At 44.0% G+C, this 27,851-nt stretch overlaps 3 protein-coding genes across 10 annotated transcripts; 2 read left to right on the plus strand and 1 right to left on the minus strand.

Annotated features, from left to right (window-relative positions):
- Window positions 1–367: 367 nt before the first annotated feature.
- Window positions 368–13,140, plus strand: axdnd1 (axonemal dynein light chain domain containing 1). 2 transcript variants are annotated; one of them, XM_026148071.1, is made up of 24 exons: window positions 368–597; window positions 3,875–4,029; window positions 4,109–4,212; window positions 4,328–4,421; window positions 4,532–4,617; window positions 4,715–4,771; window positions 4,939–5,047; window positions 5,405–5,526; window positions 5,644–5,832; window positions 6,000–6,104; window positions 6,220–6,340; window positions 7,885–7,986; window positions 8,064–8,230; window positions 8,322–8,391; window positions 8,507–8,741; window positions 8,808–9,009; window positions 9,359–9,452; window positions 9,635–9,828; window positions 10,016–10,100; window positions 10,196–10,339; window positions 11,843–11,944; window positions 12,043–12,134; window positions 12,595–12,734; window positions 12,822–13,140. In XM_026148071.1, exons 1-24 carry the CDS (start codon window positions 528–530, stop codon window positions 12,935–12,937), a joined length of 2,955 nt encoding a protein of 984 aa, XP_026003856.1. In that variant the 5' UTR covers window positions 368–527; the 3' UTR covers window positions 12,938–13,140. The 2 variants fall into 2 exon arrangements, with proteins under 2 accessions (XP_026003856.1, XP_026003857.1); XM_026148072.1 differs by having other exon boundaries at window positions 369–597; window positions 5,692–5,832.
- Window positions 13,141–13,248: 108 nt separating this feature from the next.
- Window positions 13,249–17,557, minus strand: nphs2 (NPHS2 stomatin family member, podocin). Of its 2 annotated transcripts, none has more exons than XM_026147607.1 (8): window positions 17,498–17,557; window positions 15,528–15,830; window positions 15,332–15,435; window positions 15,146–15,218; window positions 14,650–14,732; window positions 14,303–14,562; window positions 14,003–14,081; window positions 13,249–13,883 (listed from the first exon to the last, which is right to left on the minus strand). In XM_026147607.1, exons 2-8 carry the CDS (start codon window positions 15,814–15,816, stop codon window positions 13,683–13,685), a joined length of 1,089 nt encoding a protein of 362 aa, XP_026003392.1. In that variant the 5' UTR covers window positions 15,817–15,830; window positions 17,498–17,557; the 3' UTR covers window positions 13,249–13,682. The 2 variants fall into 2 exon arrangements, with proteins under 2 accessions (XP_026003392.1, XP_026003391.1); XM_026147606.1 differs by lacking the exon at window positions 17,498–17,557 and adding an exon at window positions 16,948–17,186.
- On the plus strand, window positions 17,458–27,708 carry tdrd5 (tudor domain containing 5). 6 transcript variants are annotated; one of them, XM_026147604.1, is made up of 20 exons: window positions 17,516–17,550; window positions 17,683–17,744; window positions 18,555–18,564; window positions 18,646–18,798; window positions 18,889–19,091; window positions 19,363–19,669; window positions 19,832–20,007; window positions 20,269–20,352; window positions 20,610–20,666; window positions 20,900–21,062; window positions 21,287–21,393; window positions 21,548–21,750; window positions 21,851–22,060; window positions 22,149–22,215; window positions 22,402–22,593; window positions 22,671–22,805; window positions 25,671–25,733; window positions 25,827–25,934; window positions 26,041–26,218; window positions 27,123–27,708. In XM_026147604.1, the coding sequence occupies exons 3-20, from the start codon at window positions 18,555–18,557 to the stop codon at window positions 27,188–27,190; spliced, it is 2,484 nt and encodes an 827-aa protein (XP_026003389.1). In that variant the 5' UTR covers window positions 17,516–17,550; window positions 17,683–17,744; the 3' UTR covers window positions 27,191–27,708. The 6 variants fall into 6 exon arrangements, with proteins under 6 accessions (XP_026003390.1, XP_026003389.1, XP_026003388.1 ...); XM_026147603.1 differs by having other exon boundaries at window positions 18,555–18,798; XM_026147605.1 differs by lacking the exon at window positions 17,683–17,744 and having other exon boundaries at window positions 17,458–17,550; window positions 18,555–18,798.
- The last annotated feature ends 143 nt before the right edge of the window (window positions 27,709–27,851 follow it).

Raw genomic sequence — 27,851 nt, forward strand, 5'->3', positions numbered from 1 at the left:
AGAAAAAGAACTTTTCATAAATAACACAATGAATAATGAATATCACAACAGAAATATTCTATTCAATTAAGACCAGTTTCGGAGCCATTAATGAATCAAATGACGAGCCAACGACTTCACATTTTACTTATTTATTTAAAGTTTAATATAGAGCGTTGAGCTATATACGTGGTGCGATTATTTCATGACAAATGATCAATAAATCAAACTGTTCTTAAAACACAGAAAATCAAAAATAAACTCGGAAATATTTTTTTAATCTTTACATTTTTGATGCTGAGGCGTCAATAAACGTAGAAACACCCCCAAATAAATAAAAGTATTTCTGTTTATTTCACTTCTAATGTTCAAACTACAAACGCACATCCAGCGCAATGAACGCGTTCCCAAGGCAACGCAAACAGGAAGTTGGGGAAGCTCTGAGGGGAGCGAAGGAGACAGCTGTGTTAAACGGACACAAGTGGCCGCTCGCTTTTCCGTGTCTCGTCTCCGAGATGTTAGAGTAACGTCCCCGCCGTGACTCCACGATGTCCGCATCAACGAGGGCCAGTTCAGCGCCGAGTTTGTCGAGGCCGGAGCGGACACCGGACACCGCAGGTGACGCTAACGGGCACACTCGTGACAGTAGCTACTGCCCACGTCTGTTCGAGTGGGTCGGGGCAAGAAACCCTCCGAGGCACGCTTCAGTTTAGAGCCTTAAAGAAAGCATCGCATGAACTTAGTGTTTCTACATTCAGAGCTTTGCATTTAACATCAGTAGGATCAGTCACACAGTGTTGGTCAAGTTACTTCAAAATAGTAATTAGTTACTAATTACTGATTACTTCTCCAAGAAAGTAATCCAGTTACTTTACTGATTACTTATTTTCAAGAATAATTAGTTACTTTATCTCTTAGCTACTATTTAAAAACATGAGACAACCCAAATACGTCATAAAGCAGACCTTTCAGGTCCATCTTCTAAAACGGCATCAAATGAAAAAGCTTCTTTTTAAAAGCAAAATGAAATAATACGCGACAGTCTTTGACTCGAAGAAATTTCATTAACATTTAAATCTATTTCCTGCATATTCCAACACATAAAATAATGTTTTGTGTTTACACTCTTTCAAATAGATGCAAGTAAAACACAGCAAAAAGAAATCAAATCACAGATTCAGCAGCACTGAGTCCTGTCGGGTGGAGGTTTGTCCACAGCACATGTCAGTGGGAGGATCCGGGGTTTCTCTGTGAATGTCACGTTCCCGTGGCAGCGTGCTCGCTGCTCGCTCAGATTTCAAGTTTCATTTTTCGCTGTAGAAAGAAGTTTTCTTCCCACGCAGAGTGCACAGCAGACGCTAATGTTTTTGCCACTTTTTACAGAATCAAACTTAAAGTAATGTGATTACTTTCATGCTTTAAACGCTGCATGGTCGTACTCTCTCTGCACGCCATATTATCCATTGTTGATCTGCACATGTCTGTCGCTGCCACGAACGTCACACGCTCGTACGTCACTGTCATGAGACGCTCACAAACGACATCATGGTTTAGTAACGCAGCGTGCTTACAGGAAAGTAACAGTAATCTAATTACTTTTTGCAACAGTAATCCCTTACTTTACTAGTTGCTTGAAAAAGTAATCGGATTACGTGTTATTGTCCATCTCTGGTTGCACACAATCCCTTTGTCTTGGAGCTGTCTGCAGGCCTGCACCACCTTTTGCAATAATAAATAAAAGTCAGTACCTTTATTCATGCTTTATTTTTTTAAACTTTAGTGTGACTAACATGTTACACCAACACTAACAAGGGTGCCAAGGTTTGTGATACTTTATATTTTACTTTATTTTATTTTATTACTGGTGTCATTATTGTGCAGTGAAGAGAGACAGGACCCAAAAACGCAGGAATACAAACTAACACAAGCTACACGGGGAGGAAACAAGTACAAAGAAACTAAAGACCTGACACACGGAACATGGGAAATGTCACGGATGACACGCCGACGATGCGGCAACGAACAGAGGAAGACGAAGGGCTTAAATATGCAGAGAGATAATGAGGGAATGAGACACAGCACAGCAGCTAACACAGCACACCAGACTGTCAAAGTAAAACAGGAAGCAGGACGCACTCACAAAGACACGGACTTGACTGACTGGGGAGACACGGGGAACATGGAGCACAAGAAGAGCACAGACGCAGAAACCAAGACACTGAAAATGATAAATAATAATGAAATCAAAGACTATTTATAATTCAACACAAAACACTGGGACACAGACTCAGGACCAGTTATGTTCCCTAAAGGCTCTTCTCTCCCAGTATAACTATAACAGTGCAGATGTGCACAACATTTAATGAGCCCTTCCCTCGTCCATGCATTTATTACCAAGTTTCATAAAATTCAACTTGTTAGTTTTTTTGCAAATTCTGTCTGACGACATTAAATAAATGGCTTTGATCACACACTGTGCAGGATTAAAGTACAGGTAGTTGATGCGTACTGTGCAAAAGGCTTCAGTCACTCCTTGCTTCTTTATATTTTGCTACCAAAGAGCCAGACTTTCTTGTAATTATTTAAGGTGGAATTGAGCGATAGTTCTCCAAGCTTTTTGAAGGTCTGTATTGAACACGAGGAATATGGATGGAAGGGTGGATGTCAACAAATGGCTGAGGCCAAAATAGTGGAGTGAAAATCAGTGGAGAAGATCTAAAGGAGTGTTTTGTGTTTTTGGTCCTTTTATTCTTCTTTATTTCATCGTGTTCTCTGTGTGTCTTTTATTTCCTAGTTTCGTCTGCTTATACTTCTAACTTTATTTAGTGCTTCTAGTTTTGCTTGTCTGAGTATTTGGTCCTGTTCATGTTTGGTCTCGTCTTACCCCTGCGTGTTTCCTCCCCAGCATTTGCTGCATTGTCTTCATGTTTGTCTAGTTGCCTGTTTTCTGCAGTCATGTCTCTGTGTGTGTTTGTGTGTTCCCATTACTTCCTGTTTTACTTTGGTAGTCTCCTGTCTGTGTACACCATGTTCTGTTTTGCTTCTCTTACTTTTTTTTCTTTCTTTTTTTGCCTGTCCCGTTTGGCTCTTTTGCCATCAGAATTGTTGTCTAAAGGCAAAGAAAGATGCCCAACGGATTTACTTGCTTCTCTTACTTTGAAGGCACCCCATCTTAGTCCCAGCTGTGTTTCCTGTTCCCTTGTCACTCCTCGTGTATTTAAGCCCTTTGCTTTCTTCTGTCCAGCGCTGCGTTTTCCTGCTTTTCCTAGCGTTCTGCAATAAAGCTGTCTTTGAGTCTGCATTTTGGCTCCTTCGTTCCTCCTGCCTGCAGCACACAGGACATGACAGTTTTGTGAATTCAGATTTGAAACGTTTTATTCAAACCTTCATCAGTATGTACAGAGGAGGTCAGGGGAGATGCACAGCAGTGTCTACATCCATCTGTAAAACATGGTGGAGCTCGTGGTGATGGTGTACTGGCTGAAACGCTGGTCTTGTCGACACTGATGGAGTTATCTATGCAACAAAGTGCTGTCAGAGTTTGATCCACCGTGTGACACAGTGTGGATCTGATTGGCAACAGCTTCGTTTTTCAGCATGACAGTGATTCCATGTATTTTTGCACATTTCAGTAAATAACTGAACTTATTCTTCCAGCAAAATATCAGGAAATTAGGGGTCACTAAAGACTTCTGCACAGTACTTGTTGTTTTAAACTTTTTTTCCTAACTTGTGACAAAGCCAAAGAAAGCTGATGTCTCCTTGTTCTTTGTGCGTGATGCAAGAAAATCCAGAAGCTTTATTATGCACGTAGACATCTAACAGTGAAACCTAATGTCCCCTAAAATCAGGTCTGAGTTATTAAGCTGTTCTGATGGGTTTTGATCTTTCTCAGTGGCAGAGCTGAATTTTCAGGTCCCGGTGGAGAGCACCAAGACGCAGCCCGCTGTCAGAGGGCAGATCGTCCCACACGAACTTCTGCTCAGTCTAACCTCCACTGTGTGCAAGAGGAGAACACCGGGGCAATCTGCACACGACCGACACTGCGAGGTAGCATCAAACCCTCTTTTACGTCTACATGACCACACAACAGCTGATATAAAACAACCTGGACTGACTTTGTATCTAGAGCTATGGAATCAGACGCCCTGATGCAGTCTGGCATCATCCACTCGGACGCAAGAAATACAAACACTTTCTGGAGCAGCCAACATCCCTGACAGGAGCTGGCAGGTCAGTCAGGTTCCTACAAACGTGGAGCTGATGATGTTTTATTATGTCAGTATTTAGTGCTCAGTTTCTCATCCACATATATTTACTCCTTTCTTCATGGATGGTGTCCTTATAGGGATATTTCTTTCCTGTGTGACGCCATGGTAACCAGAAAGAAGACAACACTCCTCCCACCAGTTAGTGAAAAGCAGGTCGTTGGTGGCGCGCAGGTGAGCCGCCTGTTTCTCTGTGTGTGCATATACCTGTTTGCTGCTGTCCATGTGAGCGTGTGCACACATGCACGGCGCGAGGTGATGATCGCGGCCGCTTTGTCTTTCAGAACTCGTGCATCTCCGACAGTTTTATCCCGGAAGAATTTCACATAGTGAAAAATAAAGGACTACGGAGCCTCGAGTTCTACGAGGAGTGAGCTTCACTGTGTTCAGTCTGTCTGTCGATTATCGCCGTGTGTCTGATGCTGTGATCGTGTTTAAAGCACAACTTTAACGCGTCTCTTCCACAGTGCATTCACAGTGCAGCTGAGGGATGAAGAGCAGAGGCTGCGGGTCCTCCCTTCACTGTGAGTTCACAGATATGAATTCCTCTCATTCATAATTAACCTTAAGTGATGTCGTAGAAGAAGTTGTCCTGCTGTGTGCCATGAAGTAGGCGGTGCTTGGCAAGACCAGGGTTAAGGGAGCGTTTAAATGTGTAATATTACACATTTCTGTATGTTTTCGTGTCCAGGAGGCCCAGTGGGAGGCTGGAAGCGGTCCAGCTGATGGGGATGATGGATGACATGCTGGAGAAGGCTGGAGTGGATGAGCAGAGCGAGGAGCTGGCTGAGCTTTCACAAGTAGGCAGGCAGAGAAACATATGTAGTCATGCAGCCTTTATGTGGAAAAATGGACCAAACCTTGGAAAATATCAGGCGATCCTGGAAAATATTGATATTTCAGTTGCTTCAGCCTGCAGCTGCAAATCTGCACATTTACAGCTCACCTTCACCTCGGGTGTCGTGTCTGATGTCTGCTCTGTTCTAAATCTTTCTGTGTCCTCCTGCTGCCGACTGATCTTTTGTTAACATTGCCATCATAAGTGTAATAGATTTAGAGATTTGAGTATAAAACACAGAAAAGTCAGAATTTGTGGTGCTGCTTGGAATATCCGATCGTGTAGAGTGTGAGAAGCCGCACAATGACTTGTCTTCCAGCTGGAGGGTCTGCTTGAGCTCGTGAAGGTTGAGCAAAATATCTACAACATTGTCTTCCATGAACTGATCAGGCAGGTGAGCGTGGGCTGTGCCGAGAGAGGACAGCTGCTTGCCAAACTCAGGTTAGCGGCACACACATCAGAGGAAAGGCCACAAGCATAACGAGCCTTAAAAGCAAAATATGAATGAGACATGAGTCTGCAGTGGCGTTTTGTTAATAAACTGAAATCTTGGTCCAGTAATGACCTCTGCAGGGTCTGTGTCACAGCAGCCGTGTGTTTGTTCAGACAGCGCTACCAGTCGCTGCTGGATCGAATCCCGCGGCGCCTGAAGGCTTTGCACACCGAGGTGGTGGCCCAGCGGGCTCTGGATCGTCGGCTCACAGAGGAGATCCACCACATCAAGTTATCCATTCATCAGCTTAGCGTGTACGTACGATCAGACTGGGGGGTGATCACGAGTAATATTACCACGTGCTGCTCCAGAACAAATAATATATGTCGGACGTTTGATGTTAATGTGCTGATTACAGATGTGCAGATATGAAAATGTGCGTGTATTCATTGCTACGTGTGTGTCTGCGTTGTCTTCATAGGGAACTTTCTAAAATCCGGGACCACGATGCTTTTGTTTCCCACCAGGCGGAGCACGCTCACTGGCAGCTAGCCGAGGCACTCAAACAGACTCGCACCGACTCAAAGTTAGTCCAGAGATCATTACATCGACTGGATGCATTTAAATCCTGAGTTATGAGCCTTGTTTTACTGATGATGGATGGTCAACGAGTTTTGTGTTGTGAATTATGCTCTTTACAGTGTGGTCCAGGCTTACCATCAGCTGTATGAGCTTCAGAGAGCTCGCCTGGAAGCTCAGCTGATCCACATGACCGAAGACAGAGACTGCTGGAGCCAGTTTACCCTCTGCCTCGCCCTGAAGGTGTGTGAGGTGTCTTTGATTTGACCTGGTCTTACTTTCATTTTAGAGTGAGAAACATGACTGTTATACCAACTCTATGGTCAGCTCTCTGTGGAGCTCCAAGGCTAACAAAAGAGGAAGTGAATTAAAGGACACAACATGCTCAATGTAGCTTTCCCCTTAGCATTTCATCCATAGTAATACTTATACCAGTATATCAACCAATATGTCCCAACCACACAAGCTATCTATATCTATATATATATATAGATTTACAAAACCTGATTGATTTTTTTAAAAGTAATGAATAGATGCTTCAGCCATCCTGTCACGGCGGGTGAGAAGAGCCGTGTGAAAATAATAAATGAGGATCCAATCGCAGGCAGTAGTGGAGAAGTGAAGGTGGTTTATTGAACACGAAATAAATATGGACAAACAGCAAATGGAGCACGAACTAAACTAGACTGGAAACAACTAAACTACAGAGCACAAACCTGGACAAGAATGAGAACGAGCAGAGGAGACAGCAGGGAGAACACACGGGTGAGACATGGGGGACACACAGACGGACCAGCAACTACAAACACAGAAGACGCGACTTAAATACACACAGACGAGACAGAGGTAAAACTGAACACACACACACACACACACGAGTCGCAGACCTTCACAATAAAACAGGAACAAGAAACCATCACACAAAGACGCAGACTCGACATAGAGAGACAGACAGAAAATGACACATGGAACTAAACTAAACCTGCAAAAACATGACAACTCAAAATACTGGGTCAAACTGACCCAGAACCGTGACACATCCACCCTTTTGAGCTTCCTCCAAAGGGTGGATGGCCTCGCCCTTAGAGATAGGGTGAGAAGTTCAGCATCTAGGAGGGGCTCAGAGTAGAGCCGCTGTTCCTCAACATCGAAAGGAACCAGCTGAGGTGGTTCGGGCATCTGACAAGGATGCCTCCTGGGTGCCTCCTGGGTGAGGTGTTCCTAGGATGTCCCACTGGGTGGAGGCCCCGGGGCAGGCCCAGGCCAGCCGAGAACGCCTGTGTGTTCCCCCAACAAGCTGGAGGAGGTGGCTGGGGAGAGGGAGGTCTGGGCTTCTCTGCTTAGGCTGTTGCCCCCATGACCCGGCCTCGGATAAGCAGAAGAAGATGGATGGATGGGAGAAACTGCTGTACACAGTGTTATTGGTGGTGTTGCACAGTTTATCCATCAGAGGGCATTTTGCAGCTCCCCTGTTCGCAGCACTGGTTTGGAAACAACAACCAGCTGATCACAGAAGTCGAGTAGAACGTAAACGTATATTCCAAGACTCAAGATGATTTTGTAACTTTGCTGTCATATTATCTTAGCAAGGACTCATAAATAACTACACATAACAAATGCAATGAAAATCTGTTTATGTTTCATGTGTCTGAAAGTAAAATCTCCAAATGTCGGTCTAAAAGTCGTTTATCACTCAGACTCTAATATTTAAAGTGTTTAAATTAAATTTCTGCTCAAAGATACAAAGTCAGAAACAGCAGTAATATGAAGCTTTTTATTTTTGTCAGGTGATCAGTGTGAAGCAGCTGCATCTGGTCAGTCAGCTGCATATCAGTGAGCAAAGCTGGTTCAAGACCGCAGAGCACTGCATCCTGTTTCTCACATCTAAGGTACAAATCTTTATTTTTATAAATAGCCCTGCTGGTTCAGTTAGACTCGGGCTGTAACAGCGACCCTCCTGCTGCAGGACACAGAGTGCATTAACATTATCATGGAGAGCACAGACTACTGGAGGAAGCAGCTGGCTGCTTTCATGTCCCAGCTGAAGCAGACTGAACATGCCCACTGTGCACAGATCAGTGCCATCCAGCAAGGCATCAACAAGTGGCTTTCCTTCTGCTCCTCAAATAATAAGTAAGGACAGTTAAAATGCCCCCTGGAACTTTCACTGACACCTTACAGTCACTGTGTGATTCTCCAACGCTACGTTTTCTCCTTTCTCAAGGCTTCCTGAACCCAAATATGATAAAACATCAGTGGAAGAGATTCATGCCGATTTGCAGCAGTGGTCAAATGTAAGGCTTGTGTGTCTCACCTTTGTCATAGTTTTAGAAAATCTTCCTTTTTTAATTGGAGATGAACAAACCGTCTGCACATGATTAAACACCAGGAAACATTTGTTTTGTCTAGATGTTAGCACTGCTGTGTGAACACTACCAAGGCGAGAAACAGCTGAACTGCCAGCAGACACTTAGTGAACTCAGTAATATCCAGGAAACATGGCTGAATATGAGCCTGCAGCTCTTTAGAAGACACCCTTCAGCTGACGGGGGACCTCCTGAAGGCCAGCACGCCCAGAGAGAACTGGACAAAGAGCTGTGTGAGCTCCTCAGAGAGCTGGACGTTCAAGTGGATGGAGAAAATGGTGAGAAAATGGTTTAATCATTCTTGAAATATGGATAGACCACGTCGCTGAACAATGCCGTTGCAGGGCTCCATGGAAATGTGATGTCACTGCACGGTCTGATGGAGTCCCGGGGATCCAAACTTGCCGCGGTGATTGAAGATCCCGAAAAGATGGCCGTCTCTGATTGGTTAGAGCTGGAGAGAGCGCTGCACAACTGGAAGAGTTTGGCTGACGAAGCTTTTCGGCACTTCTCCAACAAAACGGACAACAATAAACCGGATACTTGGTGAGTGCGGGTCCATAACACAAACTAACTTTGAGAAAGACAGTTTTTGTACTTTTGCTGGATTTTAACTCAAGCAATCGAGATGTGATTTTGCATCAACGCTCTAAGAATTACAGTTTTACACACAGTCCCCATTTTCTCAAAGTGAATTAGACAAATTAACAGAATTTTAAAATGAGCATTGTTTTTTATTCATTTATTGCAGATGTTTTGCAGTTTGGCAGATAGAGGGAAACAAATTGAACTTGTAGAAAAATTCAGCCTGATCTGTTTTCATGCTGAAATTCAAACACTTGGAGTCGTTTACGGCGGTTCTGAAATGCTTCTTTGTGCGTGTTTGTTAAAACAGCGCAGAGGCAGAAAAGCTGTTTGACAAAATCCAGGCGTTTGTAACCAACCTGTCTGACTTCACTGAGGGGGAGAACTTTAGGCTCCATGAAGAAGTGAGTACCGGGCATGCTCAGTAACACCATATTTACATATTCTGCTGTCTTTTGAGTGTATTTGTGTTAAATTGGAACTAACACGTGAGCCCCATGAATACGGTGCTCAGGCACAGCGGCTGTTTTTAGGAGACGATCTGAGTTTTGGCTTCTTTGAGTCTGGATGTTTTCTTTGCTACCAGATCAGATCTGCTCACGTGGCTCAGACTCGGTGGATGTTAGAGCTCTTACTCCTTGTGGTTCCCAACCACAGCGAGGAGGAAAACCAAGAAGAAGAACCCCACCGGTACATTCCAGAAATTTCACAGGAAACTCTGGATGAGGATGCCCAGATGCTGGCTGAGAAGCTGGATCGCTTGTCCAGCTACATCACGAGGTACCAGAAGCTGTTGTAAATATTTTACAGTAACTGTGTGATAAAATAAATCTCTTTAACAGTAAAATAACAACACACGAACCGACTCGAGCAGGTTACGTACTTTTAAACGTTGGAGTAACTTTACATTTAAACAGCGAGCGAGGAAGGAAACAGGTTGTCAAACTCATCTGAAAATGTTGTTTAGTTCGTGCAGCCTGGTCCTGGAGGAGCACCTGAACACGCTGTCAGCTCAGGCTCAGAATGAGATGAACGAGTTCAAAAAGCTGCAGGTAAACACACCTCTGGCACACATACACTATCACTTGTAACATTGGGGCGGGGTCAGTAATAGTTTTGCAATGTCAACTGTGATTGGTGTCCTCAGAGGGAGTGTGGTGATTGGGTGGAGACCTGCAGGATACTGCTCACAGGTGTTAAAGGCGCTCCCGTGGAGCTGCCCGTCACGCCGCCTGCACCTGTTTCCAGCAGTGGCGTCTTGGACTGTCCAGCAGACGGTGCGGAGGCTGTGGTGAGGATTCAACTCCAATAGAGCTCGCACACGTTTGCTAGATTTTTTGGGATCTGTGAAGTAGTCTGACTGGAGCATCAAGGAAGGTGGTAAGTGAGCTGACTCCACAGACGTTTTGGAGGAGATGAGCAATTTATTTACTGTGACCTCCATCATATGTGAAACTTAACAAAACTCACCTTAGATTAACTTATTTAACAAAACTCAAAACCCACATGGAGTCAGTGACACAGCTCACCTCTCCTCCCTCACCTGCATCAAGCAGAGACTGACCGAGCTGCCAGTTTACCTTCAGTTAGTTTAGCCAGCACCACCAGCTGGAGCTCAACACAAATGACTGAGAATTACATGAAGCTCCCCACATTAACACATTTACACAACTAAACGGCTCCATGTAAGAAACAATAAGCAACAAATCCCTTTGCATCCTGACACAAACAAAAGGAAGCATTCCTACATAAAAACCCTCCTCCTGGTTTAACCTGCTGATGTCAGACATGACATCATCAGCACTTTAAAAATCAGGAAATGCTGGGCGGGTCTTTCCCACAGCTGACCTACATGAAGATTGAAAACAAAGAAACAATGTAAGTATGTACACATGAGTTAATCCTGCAACATAATAAAATATAAAGAAACACGTGAGTGTTTGCTTTAATTTGCCAGCAATATAACGCTTACACAAAGCCGGGATAGTAAGTGTAGCAATGTTACTTTAGCAAATAAATATACAGAGAGAATAATGTTCTTCATGTGCAAAAGTCAATGTTGTGGAGCAACTGGTGTCACAGGTGGGTGAAGTACAAAAAGGTATTATTTATTATTATAGAGTGTGTGTGTGTGTGTGTGTGTGTGTGTGTGTGTGTGTGTGTCCCCTTATGGGGACAAAACCGCGGTCCCCACGAGTTTGAAAGCATTTTTCAGACTCAAAATGTGGTTTTGGTGTCAGGGTTCGGGGTTAAGCATTCATTCTTATTTGCTGACAAAAAGACATTTCAGACAAAGAAAATTTCTTGGCTGCTGAAAGACACGAAACATAAGAGTTTTGTCAACTGGAGCGTTAATAGCAAGATTATGGAGCTTTGTGTGACACAAAATGAGTGAATTAAATTGACACTTGTGGAATTTAAGGAGTTTTACGAACCTTTAACCTCCTAAGACCTGAACTCTTCCACGACATGCATTTTTAATTTCTCTTTGATATTTGGGCTGATTGGGGCCCGATGAATGTAAAAACAAAGAATTACCAGATTTTTTTTTTAACCTTTTTTTTTTTAAAGAAAAATCAGAGCCACATATGAGGATATTCATTTAAAACTTTGATAGAACAGTAGCAGTATAACGTCCTCGTAAGTGGATATCAGGCCCATGTAGAGAAAAATTGAGTATTTTGGTCTAAATAACCCAAAATGTGATGTCCACACATGTGGACGCCAGGTCCTAGGAGGTTATAATAGAATCGTGTTAAGCAGGATGACTAAAAATGTTGTTTTTGTCCTGTAGGGGGAGCAAACTGTTTGTGAGAGCGCTGTGCTGAATCTGATCAATTATGATGGAAACGTTGCACAGAGGAAGCTTGGAGCGTGCAGTGTCCAGCTAGACAGGGTCAGACAATTGAAGTATACATTTTTATGTTGTTGTCAGTTTGCATTGAGCTGAACAGCCCGTGTGTCTGTACCTGTAACCACCTCTGTGTCTGTCAGACGGGCGAGCTGGTCGTGTCTCCGGTGACAGACGATAACCAGAACGCTTTCAAGGATCTGACCACAGTAGGATTACTGCAGCAAGAACTGCAGTGAGTTCATTTTCTAAATAATGTTTGGATGAATTGTGTTTCATGGATATTCCTGAAAATAGTCTTTATTTTCAGGAATTAGTCTTCTTCATTGTAACCTCTCTCTGCTGTTTTCATATAAATGCACACGATACTCTGTAAAAGTCCAGGAATCCCACACAACTATTCCTGAACTGCTCAGAAATGAAAAGAAAGCTTCCCCGTGAGAGTTCAGGCCCTGTTGAAGTATAAAGTATCTGGTTAAACACAATTATAATAATAATTATAAAAATCTGGCTCCTTGGAAGAAAAATTTAACGAAATGAGGGGTGCCTCAAGACCTCTGCCCAATACTGTATCTTTTTACACAATTTTTTGAAAGCACTACTTTAAACTATTGCTATAAACTATAAAACATCCATCCATCAGTCTACACATGCATCCATCCACCGGCTTACTTTCCCTTACCGCCCCTCTTTAGTGATTCTGAGGTGCGAGTGCAGATTGCGGAGAAGCGAGCCCTCAAAGCCGAGGAGGCTCTGCAGGAAGCACTGAAGAAGATTAAAGACCTGGAGAGACAACTGCAGGGTCGCCCCAGTGTGGAGCCCCACAGTACTGAAGGTGCAGATTAACCAGCTGATAAAAAAAGACAGTGACACAGCACATACGCATCGAGGTGGTTCATGTCTTTACTGGTTTATGTTTCAGAAAAAAACAAAACACCGCCGCCTTCACCGCAGCCAGAAACAACACCAACTCCTCCGAAGAAAAAGGCAACCGCAGTCAAACCAACGAGCAGCGGCAGAAGGACCAAGAAATGCTGATCGGACCATCGGACGTCTCTGTTTATTTATTTTAACCAGTGTTAAATACTTTTTTGGTTTACATGTGAACAGGAGGGAAGTTTAACAGACACATAAAAACATCACTGACCATCGATGGTACCCAGTTTTTGAGTGTTTATTCCCAGGCTGATGATCGGGGTGTCCAACTCCAGGCCTCGAGGGCCGGAGTCCTGCAGGTTTTAGATTGGTCCTTGATGCAACACAGCTGATTTAAATGTCTAAATGACCTCCTCAACATGTCTTGAAGTTCTCCAGAGGCCTGCTAATAAACTCATCCTGTGATTCAGGTGTGTCGACCCAGGTTGAGATCTAAAACCTGCAGGACACCGGCCCTCGAGGCCCCGAATTGGACACCCCTGGACTACATGAAGAAGACAAATAGCACTTGAGCATGATATCATTTAGAGGCTTCCTGTGGCTTAGTTTAATCCTATGATATGTGTTTCAAGTGTGGATGAAGGCACATTTATTTCTGCATCCTTCTGAAAATAAAGATTTGTGTGTTTCCTGTTGCATGAAGTAACACTCCTTTGTTGTACTGACTGAACTCGGATTTGATTGCACATTTTACAGTTTGATTATTTGCAGTTAAGACATTAAAGAACACATTTGAGGACTAAAAGCTATGTTCCTTTATGCTGTGTTTGCCTCTTTCTTTTCTAAACATGGAAATCACCAGTTTAAATGCAGCAAGAGTTCACCTGAGTTTAACATGAATAAAGCTTCACATCATTGGCGAGTCTGTGTCTGGCTCCTCAGGTGACACCCCGCCGTCCCCCTCCACGCACGGGGGAGGAGGGGGAGGTAGGGGTGACACGTCGGAGTTGAGGCTCGGAGGGAAAGGCAGGACCAAGGCAGGTTGAAGGTGACGGAGGGAAGCCCGAAATCCATCCCAGGCAGCCATCTCACTTTCTGCTGCCTTCACCTGTAGAAGAGAACGGCTCGTGGATGTTTTCATCGCTAATGTTGTGGAGAGTAGAGACAGAAGTTTGGAGCACACAGGTTCAAAGTTGCTGTTTTACAGAAACCGATGTGAGCACTTACTTTGATCTGCTGCTGTCTCTTGGCCTCGGCAGCGGCAGCCAGGCTCTGCTGCAGCTCCGCAGGAAAACTGAGCTCGTCTCTGACAACACAAGCGCAACCCAGCCTGGTCAGCCGTGCTCTTCCAACAAGTGATGCGTTTTCATTGTGCAAGTTAGTATTTCTTTAGATTCTGCCAAAATAAAGCTAAAGCTGCTTTGCTTTGGCTCAGCCTTGACTTCCAGTTAATGAACATCTGCAGTGAAGGAGGCGCATTTAAAAAAAGATGAATTACAGAGGAAGGAGAAATGATGTTGGTCTTACATGTCTGCCCTCTCCACCCTGACGCCCCAGCGACAAGCGAAGGAGTCGACCGTTGCTTGTATCTGCTCCCCGATCTTCCGCCTGTGCAGCAGGACGTGGCTGAATGTTTGCTGGGCCAGAACGTCTCTGACTGCAGCCTGGACCAGACTCTGCAGCACTGCGGTCAGACTGGATACAGCTGAGCTGCACAGTGCCACGTTCTCTATCTGGTAATAACACACTGCGCTCAGCTCCGGCCTCACCAAGTCCTTTGTCACCACCTGCGTACAAACATATGAGAACACACACGTCGCAATTCCAAACGGGAATATTTAAATATGTGATGCAGTGCGTGTCTATTTCTGTACCACGTGAGGAGGAACCTTCAACATCTTCAGTCGGATGTCAACTTTGTGACACACGTCGAGAAGTGGGAGGTGGAAAAAAAGGCCTGAAGAGGAAGAAAGACACAGGGGACAGTGGGTGTCACAGTGAGGCTTCTCATGAGCTGCGATTCATAATACGTTATCGACCCTCACACAGGCTGCTGTCTGGAAGCACACATTTCTAATCTTATCCTTCCTGGTAGCTCCTAATGAAAATCTTAGCATCCTCAGCTCCACCTCTTGTCGTCTTGTCAGCGCCATCGTCTCACTGCGGTCTTCCAACCATTAAACTCATCACCACCTATCCACCGTCCGCTCTCTCGTCTCCATTTCTCTTGTGCACTGCCCGTTGCTTTGAATGGTAAAGCCCAGGTATTTAAATTCACTCCCTTACTACCTCCACTCCTTGCATGTTGATCTTTCCATAAATAGATAAAAATAAAGTATAAATAAAAATAAGAATGAAATCTGGGCCGACCTGGTCCTCTGGGTTTTCCACGCAGTAGGTGACCCAGTCTGAAGATCACAGCTCTTTCGTGTTCCCTCACTACCTGTGAATCAACATGTGGTTGCTCAAGTGTCAGTTTGATATTCAACACAAAGCGGTCAGCCTATCTTCTAAAGACATGTCAGATCTTTGTAGGATCAGAGGTTTAGTCCGTACTTTGACGCAGAACCAGATGGAAAGAGGGAAGAAGAGGAGAACCAGAGCCAAGACAAAGACCATCAGCAGCCACTCACAGACTCCCAGCTTCTTATGCTTCAGACCTGAAAAGATCAGCAGTCTTTCATGAAGACGTCTCATCACACTTGCAGATATGAAAAACATATATTTAAAAAATAAAAACACTTTGACTCACTGTCATCCTGCTCTGCTGCTTCCAGGAGCCCCACATTCTCATCCTTGACTTCATTATCTCTCACACTGTCTATATCCACCACCGTTGATTTCACCTTCACTTCTGTCTCTTGCTCCATCTTCCCCACATGCGTCCCCAGCTTCTCTTTCCTCACCGATGATGCTTCAGAGAGCTGCTCCACCTTCGGCTTCCTCTGAGGATTCCTCCTTGGAGCCTCTGAGGCTCCCCTGTCCCTCTCCTTCCTGGCCGTCATTCTGGATCTTGGTGGGTGATTGGAGGACTTCTCCATGCTGGCTGCATGCTCTGCAGAAAAATTGGAGGGATTTCTTCCTTGTTTTCTCTTTTTCCAGGTTAAAGAAAAATCAATTTTGTGATTACTGGGAGATGCTTCCCCTCTCGCTGGATGACTGATCAGTAGTACTGCTGTCTACTGTGGAGATGGGACAGAGTCTGTCCCTGTAATTAAAGATGGGAGCGTGGGAGTACAGGACAACAGTGAGGGGTCTCCTTACCACAGTCTTTTTTAAATTGTATGCCAGTAAACCTTTGCTTTGCCAGTAAGACCATCCAACTCTCCCTTTTATCTCCCTTTTTTCCATAGAGGGCCCATTAAAGACAGACAGGATTTATTAATCCCACACTGGGGAATTTCACATGTTACAGCAGCAAGAATGAAATTAATTCGAGATAAACTACAAAAATAACAACTTGAAAAACATAAATAAGAACAAATGCTTTAGCAAAAATTCTATTCAAGTTATAAAATGATAAAACTGATGCAGCATCAAGGGTTTGACTTTTTTAAATCCACACATTTTCCTCTGGAGATAAAAAAGATAAAAGAAATTTTTTCTATACATGTTACATGTTTGTTTATGGACCACTAAGACTCCACTAATTAATGTGTGGCCTGCAGTGTAAAGCTGAATTTAATGCTGTTAATATTTAACCACATGCATGCAAATGGAAACTTGTTTAGGTTACGTCTCTTCTGTGGCAGAGTCAACACCCCGCGGAGATATGTGGAATACAGAAGTGAGGTTTTTACTGTTTGGACTAATTATCCCAGTGAAGCTCACACTGAGTGTCTTATACAGGAATGTGCAGACGCAGGTCTGAAAGAGCTTTCTTTGTTTGGAAAGGAAAAGACATGCTGTAACCTCCCTGACTTGTGCTTAATTAAACTCAAACCTAATTGCGTGGCCCTCTTGAGGCGTGGAAAAGTAACTCGTATTTTTTCCACGGCTGTTTTCACAAAGAAGACATAGCTGGCTACAAGAGTGACCAGATAGCTGCAGAGTAAATGTGGGGTGAGAGGCAGTTTGAGGTGAGGGAGTCACACTCCTGACAAAGTAAACACAGTGAGGATAAAACACGGAATCTTCGTATCCTCGTGGTCTCTCATTTTAAACACACAAACCGTAAAAACTGTTGTCATCCACGTTCTGCTTTGTCCAGCATTGCTTTGGGTTTCAGGCTGAATGGTTGGTTTTGACCTGTTCAACCTGCTTCCCTCAGGTAGGCGCTACAGGTGCATCAGACTCAAAGCCAAAACCACCCTGAACTCCCACATGGACTGACAACACATCCACTCACCAATCCAAGGACTTCGCTCTACACAGACTACCACCGCGTAATTTACGTGTGATAACCCACACTGTAAATATATACGACTATTTATTTGTATATTTTTACATTTTATATTTTTGAATAGGGTTCATATGCTGCAGAGCCGTGCACCTCACCGCCCTTTCTCTTCCCACACGTCTGCACTGAGTGGGGATGCTCTGTATCTCACTGTACAGTGAATAGTGACAATAAAAGGCATTTTATTCTACTCTATGAACCCATCCATTCGTCTTGTGAGTCTCAAAATGACAAAACTGGAAAAACGTCTTTTGGCTTTTTGTAAATCAAACTGTGGTGGACAGTTTCGGTACGTGGGTGGGACAAAGTGCTCTGCGCCCCACCTGTACGTGCGGTGCTTCTTCTTCTTTGTTGTTGTTGTGGGACCAGTGTCAAGGTAAGGAGTAACAGTTTATTAGCTAGGCAGCTGACTAAAACGGCTTTCGGCTTCTTCGAATTTAAAGTTGTTGGTTTGTTTTGTTGTTGTTTGTTTTGTTTTTTGCTTTGGCAACTGAATTTGTATCGTTAGCAAGTCCTGCTAAGTAGAGGCGCGCGGAGAGAGAAGGTTCGGCCTCTCGCAGCTACCGACAGGTGAGACTGTCCTGTTAGCATTTTGATGCTTTTTGGTAACTAAACCTTAGGCTAAAGATGCTTTTTGAACGATTTTATAACAAGACAAGACAGTTTTTTAAGACTGTGCATTAATGTTCTCCTGCGACTTCTACGTTTCTGGTTCACAAGGCAGGAGCTAAGTCCAGCTAATTAAAGGCAGGAGCTAAGTCAAGCTAATTAACCCTTGTAATGTCCTCGGGATTTCCATACACCTGTTGCCATACATCCTGGGGTCAATTAGAGGCGGGAGCTAACTAAAGCTAATTAGAGGCAGGAGCTAACTAAAGCTAATTAGAGGCAGGAGCTAACTAAAGCTAATTAGAGGCAGGAGCTAACTAAAGCTAATTAGAGGCAGGAGCTAACTAAAGCTAATTAGAGGCAGGAGCTAACTAAAGCTAATTAGAGGCAGGAGCTAACTAAAGCTAATTAGAGGCAGGAGCTAACTCAAGCTATTAGAGGCAGGAGCTAACTCAAGCTATTAGAGGCAGGAGCTAACTAAAGCTAATTAGAGGCAGGAGCTAACTCAAGCTAATTAAAGGCAGGAGCTAACTCAAGCTAATTAAAGGCAGGAGCTAACTCAAGCTAATTAAAGGCAGGAGCTAACTTAAGCTAGCCTGTTTTAGGCAAGCCTGTGGACCTAAACGCAAAAAACATAAAGCCATGCGTTTGCCTTCACACTTAAATTGTAGAATCATATTTAGTAAAGTGGTTTTGTGTGTAGAGAAAGGTAGGGTGTCAGCGGTTCTCCTCTATGCCAGGTTCTTGACTTCCAGCTGCTGTGTTTTCCAGATGTATTCAGGTAAGATGAACCATGAGAACATTTTGGCTCAACTGAAGAAGGAAGTTCGCTCCTTGCTCATTTCATCCAAGAATGGTTTAGCTCCGGAAGAGCTCCTACGAGACTACGCCACCATGTTGGGCCATTCGATGCCCCTGAAAGTCCTGGGCTTCAGGAACATTTTGGATATGAGTCAGCAGATGCCTGATGTGGTGTCCATTAACTTCAGGCCAGATGGGAGCATATTCTTAAAAGGTAGCGTCTCATTAAGGCATCAGCGCTCTTGTCTTTGAACTCTTGAACAGGTTTAAGTATTTGACACTCTCGCTCTGGTTTCCTGTGCAGCTGTTGGTCACGAGACCACTCGACGCATCGAGGAGCTGGTGACCAAGCAGCGCTCTAAGCCAAACAAAAAGGTCAGCAGGGGAGGTGCCCGCTACTTTCCAACTCATTCTGTGTCCCACTATGTGGTCCTCCCAAGAAGAGGCCCCGCTCCTCCAGCCATCCCTGCACAGCTGAGGACGGAGCTGCGAATACTGCTCTCACAAGTATGAATGAAATGTGTTTAATGTTTTCTGTCCATTATAACCTGGGCTTTTAAAGCCTGCTGTAGATTTTGCAGCTGGTTTATTTGCTTGGTATAAGCACAGCATCTTTCAAATGAAGCATGAGCAAAATGAGAGCACAGATTGTTGGCTTTTTTTGCACTTTATAAGGTCTAGCCTGTTAACGTGAATTTTGAAGAGAAGATACCTGACAGGCTTTTCTTTCTTCTGTCACCGTACTCTCAGTGGAGTAATAATGCGGCCGCTCTCTCAGGGTCCCATTAGGTTATCCGACTTGGAGGCTTCTTTCTGGCGCTTCTTTGGACGACCGCTTTGCATTCGCAGCTATGGGTTCTACTCCACTGGAGAGATGTTGGGGGCAGCGGCAGATATGCTTGTCATTAGCCAGAGCAGGTTTGGCTCACTTGTGTTCCTGAGGGAGCATATGATCCCTAGGCCACTGCTCAAATTACCCGCCTCAGCAAAGAGGGGTGGACTGATAAAACCAGCATTGCCGAGGACATGCAGGCCAGATTCTGAAAGGCCAGATGTCAAACTTCAGTCGCCAAAAACACCTCCAGGTTCGTCCTTTGGGCTTTTTCTTGTAGTTTTGTTTCGCTCTGTTTGTTTTTTGCACTTCTAACTGTTAGATTTGGTGCCATGTAAATGAAATTAAACTGAGAAATTTGGCTTTGTATTATTGCACTAGTCTGCATTTTGAAACACCTTTGCGTCCTCTTCAGCTGAAGCTCCAGAGAAACCAACATCTCTGAACCAGACATCTACCCAGAATTCCTTGGATTCTGCCCGTAGTGAGCCGGGAACCGTTGATAGCAAGCCGGGGGCGGACGAGAAGAACCAGGAAACCAAAGCTCAGCTTTCCCCAGAGATTCAGCTCTTTGATAACCATGTCCTCCAGGTTGGGTTTCATTTGCAGCTGAAATCCATCTCAGATATGAAATGTCTAATGTTCCATTGCTTCTCACTGGATAAACTGTGGCGCCTAAAAGACTCTGGTTTTGGTCAAACATTTGGGGTGTAATTGTTCAGGCACACTACAGCAGAAAAATCAGAAATAGTGCTGTTACTAAATCCTGTCACGTAATGGTGAGAAATCCTATTTGGTATACCTCGTATCTGTTAAGTGCAGTTTCTTTCTTCTTCTTAAATGTGATGTTAGCTGGAGGAGGGGCTTCGTCAGCAGATCCTGGAGAACGGAGTTGCTGGCACCATCAATCAGGAGCTGAAGGACAAACTACGAGCGGTGAGACCTCGCACCGCTTTATCAGCATATGTCTTTGAGCCCAGTTTTAATCATGCAAGCATAACAAGTGTAAAGTCTGCAAGTGCTGTTATAGTTCATGTATGTGGGGGGGGGGAAGGACGCGCGAGTATACGACTCGCTCTCAGCCCCTGTCGTCGATCTGAAATCGCCGTATTAATCACAGATGACCGTAAGAGGTCAACAGATGTTAAAGAAAGTATGTCGTGAAAATGATTAACATGTCGACAACTCTGCAGGTCATAGGTCAGACGGACGGCGGATTATCAGTTCACAAACTGCCAGCAGAGTACAAGGTAAAAACAAGTTTGCATGTTTGTGTTGTTAACAGAGAGTTTTCTAAACATCAAACTGATCCAGGATGTTAGAAGCAGAGCCATCCTAATCACTAATAGAAACAACCTGTCACACACACACACTGTTGGCTCCCCCCCACCCTGGAGGTCGCCCATGATCACAGCAGACATTAATAAAAGATGCACACTCATCTTCTCAGGAATCTTAAATATTCTCCTTTCTTTCCTCCCAGAGGTGTTTTGGCGAGGACTTGCCTCTGCAGCAGAGCGGCTTTGTTAGCGTCACTGAACTCATCGGTGCCATGAGTGACACTTTCCACCTAAGACCAGCAGAGGGAGGCAGTGGACAAGACTGGATAATCAGGACCATACGTGATACTGAGAATACACGTCCAGGTGTGTCTTTATCATTGCATCGTTTGCTTCAGCCCGCTTACATGAGGAATGACTATTTAGTGTTACTGTAAATATAAATGAGTGTTTAACCCACATCTTTCTTCCTTATGTTTGTTCACAGTAAAGTCACGAATTACAGTCACGTGTGGATTTCACACGTTGGAGCATATTTGTGCAGTTATGACTTTCAACCAAGCAGGAAATTTATTTGTCTCTGTTTCTAGACTCAAAAGAGAGCGAGAGTTTTAATGATGATCAGACGTTTCCAATTGTCCCACCATCAGATGATGAGAACAACGAGCTGGTTACCAGTAACACACACAAGGAAATGGTTTGAAAACACATTTTTTTTTTGTGGTTTGACCAAAGCAAGTAATCAGTGATGCTTGATGCACGGACATTAAAAGTGATGACTCTGAACTGCACTTTACAGCCTGTAAGAGGAGCTAAATGTTATCGAGTGCCTTTTGTGTGTTTGTCTGTAGATTTCTGCAATTCCGGTGCATCTCAGCCCTGCTGTACCCCTCGACGCCCTCCAAAGTAAGCCTCTCAAACCACCGACGCGCCACTGTGCTCGAGAGCTGGTGGAAGTCTTGGTGGAGCGGGTGGAGTCACCCGGATATTTCTACATTCGCTTCAGCGAGACTGAGGAGGCCCGAGCTATGGAGAACATGATCTTTGCGATGAGGTGGTGCATGTGTTAGCAGCAGCAGCTACTGTACGGACTCTTTAACCGTGCCTACTCTGATCAGTACCATCTTTTTCTTTTTCCTCCTCTCGTCTCCTAGACGATGCTACACCTGTCCTCAGATGTCGGAGTGCTATCGCCTTCCCCAGAGATTTGTTCGACGGGGTCAGGTCTGCTGCGTGTCACCTGACGGACTGTGGTTCTACCGGGTGGTGATCCATAAGGTGATCTCCCCCACTCAAGTGGAGGTGTACTATGTGGACTTTGGTGATTTGACAGTGGTACCAACCGCCAACCTCAAGTTCCTCAAGTAGGGGCCTCTGCAAGCTCTCGTTGAAAGGATGATTTAAAAAAAGAGATGTGTGCATATTTTATAAATTTATCTGGCTGTTTCCCAGGTCGGCTTATTCGGTTCTTCCAGCACAAGCTGTCCCATCTTCACTTGCTGGAATTAAACCCACCTCTGTGAGTCTGTGCCTTAGTTTAATTTTCAGTTTCCTTACAAAGACAAGCCTTTCTATAGACTCCAGCACCAGTGCCTTGGTAATGCCAGCGTCTCAGCCATCTTGTGATGGTTTAATTGAATGTTTTGGCTTTCAGTGCTCTTATGGTTTGGATTCATAAATGAGTGTTGTGGTTGATCTCCTGCAGGGCAGCTGGACTCCTGGGGCAACAGCCGACTTCCAGAAACTGTGCTGTGATCGCACCCTGGTGGGCGCTCTGGATTGTTACAGTGGAGACGTGCTGCAGCTCTACCTGTGTGACACACATACTGATGATGACATCTACATCCACACTGTCCTGCTGAGCCAAGGCCATGGGACACCCTGCAGCCCTGCAGCAGTGAGCAGCACCCACAAAAACACTGGTTTCGTACCATAATCATGATCAGCAGCAGCAGTTTATCATTCTTTTAACAGGATAGCTGTCAGGTCACACCAGTGAGTCTCTACCTGGGAGAGGGGGTGGCTGACCTGCCAGAGGTGAGGGAGGAAATGATTTCATCACCAGAGCCAGGAGACACTTCTGAAGAGTCTATAATGGACAAACTGAAGGTAGCACACTGGTCTCATAGAAACATAGTGCAGGGCTATAGTGCTCTTGCCCCGTGGGATGTTGTTAGATTTGGCAAAAGATCATTTTATGTTTCTGGGTAATATTATTGGGTTTTTAAAAAATGTTTTTATTAGTTTAAAACTGTTAGAAAGATTATGGTTGTATATCCGCATGTATCCAGCTGCATTTAGCTGACTTTGGGCGTCAGCTGGGATAGCCTCCAACACCACCTCATCTGCATACGTGGTTAATGCCTCCATTTAGTGTGTTTTCTCTTTGCATAAATATAGATCTTCATTGTAAACTGATAAAGAAAACACACAGCGGTGCATTAGAAGGCCACAGCTATGCAGAGAATAACGTTTCAGACTGTTGGATAAGGTTGAGTTTTGCACCCACGTCTAACATTTGTGTTATTTATAGGTAGAGCTGGGCGATATGACCCAAAATTCATATCTCGATATTTTTTTAGCTGGATGGCGATATACGATATATATCTCGGGGTTTTTTTGTTTTGTTTTGTTTGTGTTTTTTTTTTAAGCCATAAAGTAAGAACAAAAAGAGAGTTCTTAGTCAAAGCTGTGTCTCAATGTCAATCAGGCACTTTTATTAACATACAGCATAGATGTACATGAAGAAATTACTCAAAAATAAATTATCAGCATTTATTAAATAATCATGCTCCATAAATAAAAGAACACAATGTTGTTTTTGTGCATAACAAAGAGCTCACAATTGTGGAGTCAAAATGTAAACTAAAAGACGCTGAGCACAATAACAAAGACAGATTTCACGGCTGCTCTGTTCCCAACTTGTACTGCGTGACTGACAGCCTGGAGTTTGTAATCCGCTTCGTAACCGTGTCTCTTACAGGTGCCATTTATGGTCCTTATACACACACAATACGGTAATATTACCTTGAAGCACAGTACGTATCACTCCGCGAGGCTCAGCCGTAATCCTCCGACAGTCCATCAAGCGGTGCGGCTCCGTAGCTGACCAAAGTCATACTAAAACATTTTTTGACAGATTGCACATAAGGTGCACTGTCGAGTTTTGAGAAAATGAAAGGATTTTAGGTCGTTAGCTCGCTAACATGTTGACGCTGTCCAGCCCCATGCACGGGGCGATCCGCGGTAACTCATTAACGGAGATTTGCCGTGTTCATCTTGTCGTTGCCTGCAGGTGAAGCTATTGGGGAGGGGTTGTTGTGCTCAGTGAAGGAGAGGCGAGGCCCAGTAACGCAGCGTAGAGACAAAAATGGACGAAAGAGAGACAAACTTGTGGCTCCACAAGTATAATTATAACGTAACATAGACTATATCGATATAAACGATGTTGTCACATCTTATATCTCGTATGAAAATATATCGATATTTTTTTAAAAACTCGATATATCGCCCAGCTCTATTTATAGGTGTTCAATTTTAATCAGTTGGGAACAACATCTTCAGCTTTCTAACTTCATTAGCTTAATTAAGATTAATTTCTTCCTCCTGAGCACTTCCCGTCCAAAGAGCAGATATTTGCCCTGCGTTAAACGCTGATACTCGAGCTCAGCACCAAACGACTGCTGCTCTTTGTACAGCGTCCTTAAAGACTGAAATACTCCCAGGATTGTCATTTAAATGTTGTTGTTTTTTTTTAAATAGATTTGCAGCTTTACGCTGTTGTTGTCTGTTATCTGCGAATGCAGTCTTTGCCTCTCATTGCATTCATTTCTCACATTCATGTAAAGCTTTTACTCTCCAATGTCCATAGTTCTTATCTTTGCAGCCATACTGTCACTGCTGCAGGCCCGCTGCAGCGCGCACACACACACACACACACACACACACACAGTTGGTGTACACACTTGGCTCAAACACACATGTCATCTCGCTGAAGGGAGAGTTGCAGTCAACGCTGCTTAATGTATAGCTGGGCTGTTGGAAGGTCACGGCTTGTTGTTGGACTATAAATAAGACTGCAGCCAATCGGTGAGTGTTTAATGGATATTGTATTACAAGATTGTCATTCTCTTATGTTAATGAGCAGCAAGTTGTTAAACTGAACATACTGGGAAGAAGATTTGACAGCGTTACAGCGTGTCCAAATAGCATTTGACTGGTATTTTTGTATATTTTATATATTAGACACACATTTTTCATATGCTAGTGACATTAGAGACACTGAAGTTATAGATGTGGCTTTCTTCCCATCATTTATTAACCAGCTAGTTTTACAGGACTGATGAGGTGGCTCATCGAAGCAATCCTCACACTGAGCTGCCTGTTTGGCTTTGACTGAGAGCAGGCGTTCTTGCTCAGATGTTGGCGCTTCGCTCACTGTCACATCGTATTTTACAAAGTGAGGAGATGCTCAGAGGTTCTCTTTTCCTAAAATCTGAGATCAGAAGTGTTACACAGACCAGGTCGCGGCGTTGAAGCTAACCTAAGAAATTGAAACTGTGTTGTTTGGAGTGTTACGTAGGTCCTCTTTTTCCTGCAGGGTGATCGTTCTGTGGCCTTCCTCCATAAAAGTGGTATTCAGTAAGCTGTACGGTTCTTACAGCTCTCGGTCGCAGCAGATGGCCCCGCCCCTCCCTGAGCCTGGTTCTGCTGGAGGTTTCTTCCTGTTGAAAGGGAGTTTTTCCTTCCCACTGTCGCCAAAGTGCTTGCTCATAGGGGGTCATATGGTTGTTGGGTTTTCTCTGTATGTATTATTGTAGGATCTACCTTATAATATAAAGCGCCTTGAGGAGTCTGTTGTTGTGATTGTATGAATAAAACTAAATTGAATTCCAGTTATAGATTTTATTTTCAATTAAAAATGTGTCTGTAAATTAACATTTATGGTCTGCATACTTTGTCTTGATGTACCAGGTTGAAGATGAAATGCCTGCCCTGGAGTATATCTGGGATAGCGAGGTTGTCCCTCACATCCAGGTATGAGCACCTGGCACTGACCCTCATCCACTGCTGTCTGTCCACTGAGGTTAAAAGACTGATGGTGGTTGTTTCCTGTTACAACTTGTTCAGGCTAAGGAGAAAAACCCGTTCAGCGCTCTGCTGAAAGACCAAACCGTCACCTGCCCCCTGACACCTCCAGATCTCATTCAGACAAAGATGACCACAGCTGACCTCACGGTGAGATCATCTGAAGAATATTAGATATACCGATTACTTTTTTTTTTTTTTGCAGGGGGGAGGAGTTGTTTTTAGTCTGTTAATGAAAATGTAATTTTTTCCCCAGACACAGAGTCCGACTGCCCCACCAGCTCCACCCGTCATTAATCCCACTTCCATGAGACCAGAGGAGGTGCTGCACCAGCCTAAGGATTCTGCCCCCTCCATGACCAGACCTCCTCTAATCCTCAGCACCCTGAGCCTCCACACTGCTGCCCTGGGTCAAATTCAGGATGGTACTCTGGGTACAGATGCACACACTGACTTACTTGTGTGCATATTGTGGACTTTTCTCTAAAGTCCACAATATGCACACAAGTCATGTGAGCAAAAGAATGCAGTCTTGGATCCGAGTAACTGCGTCACATTTATATAAATAACTTGTTCTGTAGAGATGAGATTCAAGCTTTGTTTGTGATTCTGAACTTTAGTTCAGTTTGTAGTCAATGCTAGATTACATCATCACCCATTACTCATAATGAATTATAGTTCTGCTGCATTTGTGGCAAGAAGTTGTCTTTGGAAAGAATAAGTTAACATTTTGTTCTCATTACAGAACAAAGGTCCTGATTTGCACAAAAAAAGCCTCATCTCTCCTGCACGTGCACACATCTTGTAATGAGATTAAACAGTGACCTTCATTAACCTACATATGTACCTCATTCGCTCCATCTCCCTTACTCTCTCTCTCTCTCTCACACACACGCACACACACACACTGGCCTTCAATGAAATTAGTGTGTTCATGGATGGAGCGAGGGGGTATTGATTTCCACCCTGCTGCTTGCTATGGTGGATGCACCTGCAGTGAAAACCTGACATAGATTCAATTAGACCTGTTACCAGAGCTATTTGACCCAACAAGCTGCTCTCTGTGCGTTTGGCCTGATATCGATACACCGCCGCTCCACCATGCTGGCGCTTGTGCAGTGAGGGGAGGAATAAATACAGTGCTGGATTTATCTACAAACATGCAGAAGTTTGAGTGCATCCCAAAAACATGTCACACTGAAGTTGGCCGACTTACTGATGGCGTGCCCTGAAGTTTATTGAAATTCTTCCTTTTTAAAGAGTTTTTCTATTTTAAAGTGTAGGACATATGATTCACAGAAATGGTTTTAAATGTGAGTCTCGGACTTTGTTTTCCAGATGGACCCCTTTCTCACCGGTACCCTCGGAAATCTGGCGTCACGTTTCCTCTGTTTGGGTCCAGATAGGCTGAGAGTGTCACAGCCAGTAAACACATGTTGCTGTTTTTTTCCTACATAATTGAAGCTTTTTAAATACTGTGAACAAAGACAAAAACATGTCATGACTGATGGAATTTTATTTGGAAAAATAAATGTTATTGCCTGGACTGCTTTAATATTTTTAGAGAACTCTGTTCATCTGACCCTTGTTGTTCAGGCGACCCAGCGTTTGTGTTTTTGGTTTAATATTCTTTATTTCTCCTTGTCAACTCCCCGTCTCCTGTTTCCTGTTTTACTTTGATAGTCTTGCTTCCTCCACATCTCGTTATGTGTGATTGCTCTCAGCTGTGTCCGATTCCCACATTATCCCTCTGTGTATTTAAGTCCTGCGTTTTCCTCTGTCTATTGTCGCGTCCTTCCCTGTTTGCTGTGTGTTTTCTAGTCTCCCAGTGTTTAGTTCTTAGTTTCTATGTTCAAGTTTTATTTTTGTGAGTTTATTTTACGGATTATTTTTCCCAGCGAATAAAGCTGCCGCTTTGAGTTTACTGTTCTGTGTATGAGTCCTGCATTTGGCTCCTTCATCCTGCCTGCCACAGCAAAAACTGGGACATTTTCACTTTTTGTTAAGTATGGAATATTTTAAGACGTCTTAGAGCTGGACGAGATGATGATCGTGGAGATTATTACA

This window comes from Astatotilapia calliptera, chromosome 17 (assembly GCF_900246225.1).
Source record: "Astatotilapia calliptera chromosome 17, fAstCal1.2, whole genome shotgun sequence".
NCBI classification, from domain to species: Eukaryota; Metazoa; Chordata; class Actinopteri; order Cichliformes; family Cichlidae; genus Astatotilapia; species Astatotilapia calliptera.